General features: G+C 42.6%; 1 protein-coding gene across 1 annotated transcript; it reads left to right on the forward strand.

The window, feature by feature from the left end:
• The first annotated feature begins 2,316 nt into the window (after positions 1-2,316).
• On the forward strand, positions 2,317-6,192 carry LOC147606000 (uncharacterized). The gene is made up of 5 exons (XM_086792410.1): positions 2,317-2,856; positions 3,909-4,167; positions 4,265-4,435; positions 4,548-4,682; positions 5,156-6,192. The coding sequence occupies exons 1-5, from the start codon at positions 2,455-2,457 to the stop codon at positions 5,851-5,853; spliced, it is 1,665 nt and encodes a 554-aa protein (XP_086648536.1). The 5' UTR covers positions 2,317-2,454; the 3' UTR covers positions 5,854-6,192.
• Positions 6,193-6,716: the final 524 nt, after the last annotated feature.

Below are 6,716 nucleotides of genomic sequence, written 5' to 3' on the forward strand. Positions count from 1 at the left end.
CCTTCAAACTCATGCTTGGATTGGGCAAAGAGATGTTTAATATTGCTATTTTATCGTAACCTTAGAATTCAAACCTTAGGATGTAATGCTAAAGGCATTGTTGGTATTTTCGTATCGACCACTTCTCTTTAGGTGACATGAGTAGCTAAAAGAGTTGTCCCATATATGCAAGAGAAAGGTCTGGTAGAGGGGTTTTAAGGCTAAAAAAGATAAAGATTTGAAGTATCCCCTTGCTTGTTTTATGTGGGTAGCCTACCCTAGGGTGGCTAGGCAGCTCCTCGGCATGTGGCCCCTTCTAGGTCTTACATGGTATCAAAGTGCATGTTTGGGAGGAAGCTCGATAGTGCTACATGCCTACTACTAGGCATGGGATCCTTGGCATGTCATCCCTTCCAAGTCTTACATGGTTGTTGAGGTGGGGCACACTTTGAATGATGGCTTGGTTATTTTTCTTAGTGATGGCAATGAGAAAGTTTTTGGGCATCTATCATTGATTTTCTTGGCAATGGTATGAATTTGGGGTGCACTTTGAAGGCTGGATTGGTTATTTTGCCTAGTGATGTCTCAACAGGAGAGGCCTTTGAGTTGGAGATAGTTATCATGATCACTTGCTTTGATTTTTGAAAAAAAAAAATTGCCCCTCAAGCTGTTTTTTGTGCCACCTTTCATGAGCCTTAAGGGATGTAAGTTGGTTAAACTCTTGTTTATGCTTGGTTAATGCTTGAGTTTGGTTACTATATATGTTAGCTTGGTTATTGCATTGGTTTGAGACTCCAAATGTTGTCTTATGAGTGCCCACAAGCTCTCAAATTAGGCGCGATTTTCAACTTTACATCTTCTTTAATCAATGGGTAAATAATCTCGCACATGGATTAGAAGCTTATGTCTTGTTCTAATCATGATTAGTGGTATTAGTAGAGCATAAATAGGTGATTTTGGATCAATACTAATGAGGATCAAGCCTTCAATAAGTATGGATTAACTCATGCATTAGGCTTATTATTATGTTATTTCCCTCTGCTATGGTAAGTTTTGGTGGCTTCTATTGTGATGGACTTCTATTGATGGAGTTGATTCGGTGCACCTGCTTGTAAAGAGTCCTTGATTGTTGGTGTAGGGCTAGTGTTGTAACGACATTGTTAGGAGATTTCAATTAAGGGGGGTGTTAAAGTCGTAGCGTGGAAAGTTGTCCCATGTGTGTAAGAGAAGGTATCAAGGATGGATATAAAGGCAAGATTAAATGATAGGGCTTCGAGGTATCCCTGTGCACGTTTTTTATGGGGAGCCTCAACCCTAGGGTGGCTAGGGGGCCGGGTGTGGGATCCTTGACACATGGCCCCTTTAGAGTTTTAGAGTTCCTTTGTTGTTTATCATGGGGTGTGGATACATTCTTTTTGCTAAAGGTAATCAACCCTTCCCTTTAGGTGACACATGGTTGTAGCTTGGAAAGTTGTCCCATGTGTGCAAGAGAAAGGTCTCAAGGATGAGTATAAAGGTAGGATTAAATGATAGGGTTTTGAGGTATCCTTGTGCACATTTTTTATGGGGATCCTAGACACATGGCCCCTTTAGAGTTTAAAGTTCCTTTGTTGCTTATCATTACATTCTTTTTTGGTACTTCCCTCAAAGGGCTAACATTTAAGAAGTGTTTATCATGGGGTGTGGATACATTCTTTTTTACTACCTCCCTCAAAGGGCTAACATTTAAGAAGTGTGGAACCTACTTCTTAAGATTGTTGACTTTATTTAGATATTTACTTCTTTGGGTCTTGTGTTTGATATTTACTCAAGCACACTCCTTATACTAGGTTGTATGGAATCTTGGTGCTTCAAAATTAGAGTGTTAGCAAACATTGATGGCCTTTTGATAGGGTAGAAAAGAGTGGAGCTAGTGGAAGCCTGGGTCAACATAAGCTGGTTTTGTTAAATATCTCAGCCACCATGATTTTGTTTAAATATATATTCACATTTTAATATTTTCTTGATGTCACATTTAATATTGCATATGCTTTGTTGTGGATGATGTCTTTAACCTACTTGGAGTTTTGGTCGTTTTTCTTTGTATTATTACTATTGTCCTTTTGAAAGTGCCACCAAGGTATTGTCATTTTACACCAAGTCATTGTCTTTTTATGTATTAATATCATTATTAGTGGAAGGAAAGAGGAGTTGATTTGCAAAAACTAGTTATGAAGGCAACAGAGGCAACGAACCATTGCACACCATCCTTTTTGATGGGCGGCGGAAGGCGGGCCATCGTGTGAAACCACTCTGGTCCGACGGTGTAGATTTTGGGGGGAAGAAAGGAGCCGTTGCAGCTTCGAAGAGTGCCTCCTTTGCTCTGTGCGAAAACCCTAGAAAATCTTTCTCGCGATCCATCGTCTCTCTCGCAAGATCCCGTATGCAGATTGCGATCCAACACGAAGAAGCTTTCGATTCCTTCTGCTCCTTCTCATGGCGTTCACAGTAGCGGTGGAAATAGAGCATCTCCCCACAGCTTGCGTCTCCAACACAACGCACACAGCCAACCAGCACAGAATCCTTTTGATCCCGAATGTGAACCCTCATGGTTCTGTGAAATCCGCTCTGAAGAAGTTCATCAGGGAGAATCTTGCCATAGCCGACGATTGGCAGAGCATTTCTGCGCCGCTCTTCTCTGTTTTGGGTGAGCAGGAGAGCGTGGAGGACATCTACAGCCGCTACTGCTGCCACGTTGATGCCGAGAGCTCCGACCTCCACGTCGACGAAGAGAACTTCACCTTCTTTGGGCGGGAGAGAGGACAGCGTGCTGAGCTCTGCGACGAGGACCGCCTCGATCAACGCCACATTATCGACGAATGCAAGCTCCATCTCAAGGTATCGACTCTGATTCTCTCTCTCTCTCTCTCTCTCTCTCTCTTCTCTCTCTCTCTCTCTCTCAAAACTTCACTCTGGAAACTCTGAGGTCTTCCTAAACCCTAATTGAGCTCAAACCGCGAAGTTTTCCTTGATTTTCTTCCTCCTCCTTTCAAAATCCCTGTGCAAACACCAGATATGGACTCTCTGACTTGTGAAACCTCAGATGAACTCAATCTGTGAAGTTTTTCTTCATGCTTTGTCCCCTTCGTCCAAAAGTCATTCGCGAACTCCATGTATGGACTCTCTGAAGCGCCCGCAAGATCCATTCTCTACGCTCTAGAGCTTTCACAAGCTCCATCGTAGGTTTTTTGGACACTCTCTGAAGCTTTCTCAGGACATGCAAAACCATAGAGGAGCTCGAATTGTCAAACTTTTCCTGATGCCCTTTCTCCTTCCAAAAGGCCTGCGAACTTTGAGCTAGACACTCTGAAGCTCTCACACGCTCCATCTGAGGATTTGGACACCCAAAATCTTTCTCAGGCCCCGGGGAACCATAACTGAGCTCAATTTGTAAAGTTTTGTCAAGCCTCTTCTATGCCTTTTCTCCTTCTTTCAAAATCTGTGCGCAAACTTCCTCTCGTTTCTGATGTAATGGAGGCCTGCCAAATCAAGATTCAGCCATGAGGCTTTCCTCTGATGATTTTTGCTCTCTTTCAAATGGAGACATCAAATGTCTGCAAAGCAATGATTGTGCCGTACTGTCGACTTGTTGGTGCTAATTACAATTTCTGCCTCTTAACATACCGTTGTGAACTTGTTAATGCTAATTACAATTTCTGCCTCTTAACATGCCTTTGTGAACTGAAATTAGATTTCAAGCACTAGAAATTCAGGGTTGCAACTCTCCAGCTTCTGATATTTTAACTTCTTCATTAGTGCACCTGACCTTGATTGTTGTTTTCTATCATAGCTTTCTTTCATCTTCCATTACTGCCTTAGCTTTATCTTGAGGCATATGTATAAAATAAACTCAGACTTTAAACTGTGTTTTTGTGTGGTTTTTTTGGCAGCGGCTTCCCCAGAAACTATCTGAACAGGGAGGCCGCATTTTTGTGGAGATGAAGAACGGCATTTTGCCTCTTCTAGAAATAAGCCCTCGCTCATCAGTGTCACATATCAAAAAAACTCTTGAGGCCATGTCTGGTATACCTGTGTCCCAGCAGCTCTTGTCATCAGTGGGGAGAGTAATGCATGATGAGTTCTACGTAGAGGATTTTGATGGTTTGCACACAATCTATGAAGACAGCATACTAGATCTCTGCAAATCAGGTGCGATTTTGAACTCTGCACTCAAATTTACATAAATTCTCTTGAGTCAGCAGATCAAGGGGCAGGGCTTTGCGATAATTGAGGTGGATGGTTACAGGGGACACAAATGCAGAGCAGGCCCATCGTCATATGGCAGTGCGAGTGAGCATCAGTGGTGAGAATGAATTCATGCTTGTCGTGCAAGGGAGGGACTCAATCCGTTCGGTGATGCAAGTGGTTGAATCTCGAACAGGCTACGCTCAATGGCAGCAGAGGGTCTTGTTTTCTGGTAATCCATGGTCCATGGCCTTTTGTGCCTTAATCCAGTCTGTAAAAAACCTAGGTTATGGTCTCTAAAACTGGTTTACAGAGAAGGCCATAATTTTGTCTGTGTGTCTCAGGCAAAGCATTGGATGAGAAGAAGACACTGTCGGATTATTTCATCTACCCTGACTGCACCTTGCAAGTGAACATCTTCAAGAACTCCTCAAAGGCTGCTTTGAGAACAGCAGCAATTGATCTGCAAGAGCAATCAGGCAAGCTATCTCTGTTTTTCCTTTTCTTCTTGTAACTATGTAGCTCTGGAGTCCCTCTAATATCTCGTCAAAGTCCTTTTCTGTTTTCAATTGTGAGCAATGGCTCTTTCTAAAGCCTATTTCAAATGCACGATTGTGGATTTTCATAGCATTTTCTGAGCATTCCTTCTATCTTTGCCGACCTTAATTGTTGTTGTGTATGAATGTAGATTTCACTAGCATTTTCTGAGCAAGTGAGCATTTCCCTAAACCATGCTAACATTTTCCCCCTCATGTATGCATTCCAACTTAAACCTTCCAGCATACTTGCGTTTTTTGGTTTTAGATGTGGAGTTTCATAAGTATTCCTCTAAACCTTGCCAATATTGCTTTCACTTGTTGCCATGGAGGTAAGAGTAGACAGCATTTTTCTGTGGTAGCTTTTGATCTGTGAGTCTGAACCTAACTGTTCTGCTTTGTTAACTTGATTGCAGAGCTTTCTTTGGACACTGAAAAGCCACTGGCCAGAAAACTCAAGCTGGTGAGGACAATGAAGGGTATGGTCGTGGGTACCCTCACCATCCCTGTACTCATGACCGACACAATCTTCCATGTGAAGAGGAAAATCAAGCGGTCTCTGCAGCCTCTGGTTGAGCGTAATCTCTCAATGCACACCCCCGTCAAGGAGCCAAAGCACATCGACATCACACCAAGAAGCAGCCCTGCTGCCACCACTGTGGGAAACCTCAAGTCATCTGCAGAGTGTGTCAACAAGCACACAGCTAGGAATTTCTCATCATCTGGAAGCTTTGCAAATGGCGAGTTTCTGAAAAGTCCTGGCAGAATGGCACGCTCTTGTCTATCTACAGGCTCATCACCTCTAGGGCGACAAATTTCTCCTTCTATCACAGGGTTTCCTAAGAGAGCCCCACCTACGCCATCTTCCTTGCCCCCTTGCACAGTCTCAGCATCCAAAATGCAGCTCGAGGATCCAAATCTTGGACATGGCAACAGATCGGTCTCTGCTCGAAGGTTACAATTCGAATCTATGGAGCAGGTCTCCTATAATGCTACTGAAAGGTGCAGTGAAGGAACAAATACGGATAGCAGAGCCACTGAAGCTGATAACTGTGCCAAGCTAGAGAAGAGAAGCTTCGGAGCTTGGATTCGCGCACAGTTTATTGAGAACTAAAAAAACTCTTGTTCTTTGTATGTCTTTCCCTTTTGGATTTTGCCTTACCCAAAGAAGGGTGCTGTTGACAGTTACAAGACCTTGTGTACATACGCGCTGACAGAGGCATGTAACGTTCATATCTTGCTGCACAACGTTACTCCATGCCCTTTCTTTTCCACGTTTGTTGAAGGATAGTCATGCCCCATTTCGACCATGTATTATTCTTGTCCAAAAGTAGAGCCAACAGCAATGGCCATTGATGACTGGCCAGTCCAAGCTTTCGTCCTTTCTCTGTTCAGTGCGGGAAGGTCTGGCTTAATCGTATCGTACTGTAACTTTTTGTTTCTTTTCCTTTTCCAGCATATACATCACTCTTACCTAGAATTCTCAACCCTTAAGCTTAAACTGAAACAGGTAATAACTCCTGCTTTGCACCAAATCAAGCCATCAATATACTTTGGAATCAGATTAAACTACCTTGTTTCTTAGCTTCAAGAACGTAGTGATCTATCAATGTGATGATAGCATGCTCAAGCTTCATCTTGTAAAGCTCTATGAATGCGATGTTAGATAGCATCCCAAAGTTTATGGAAAATGAAAATCAATTAATTAGTTGATCGTGATATAATCTTAAAGATGTTAAAAACCTTTAAAAAGTGAGAATTAATGCAATGCAAAGAAACCACTTTGCATTGCAGTGTCATTTTGTATTGTGATCTCTCTCATCTCTACATTATCTATGTGTTGTGTGTGTTGCAGGGGCCTCCAAAACCAATAGTCTTCTCCTAGATTGGTCTCAAAGGTTCTTACAGCCATTAATCGCCTTGTGAGAGAGACAAAATTAGTTGGGTGTGTGTCCTGCAGACGTCTCCTAAACAAAG

Source organism: Cibotium barometz, chromosome 58 (assembly GCF_041138505.1).
Source record: "Cibotium barometz isolate CiBa-2024 chromosome 58, ASM4113850v1, whole genome shotgun sequence".
NCBI classification, from domain to species: Eukaryota; Viridiplantae; Streptophyta; class Polypodiopsida; order Cyatheales; family Cibotiaceae; genus Cibotium; species Cibotium barometz.

Bases quoted from the DNA above. Each gene is read 5' to 3' on its own strand.
- LOC147606000 (XM_086792410.1), top strand. From the start codon at position 2,455: ATGGCGTTCACAGTAGCGGTGGAAATAGAGCATCTCCCCACAGCTTGC. The intron at 4,168-4,264 runs GTGCGATTTTGA...GGATGGTTACAG, and splicing joins ACTAGATCTCTGCAAATCAG to GGGACACAAATGCAGAGCAG. The intron at 4,436-4,547 runs GTAATCCATGGT...TGTGTGTCTCAG, and splicing joins GCAGAGGGTCTTGTTTTCTG to GCAAAGCATTGGATGAGAAG.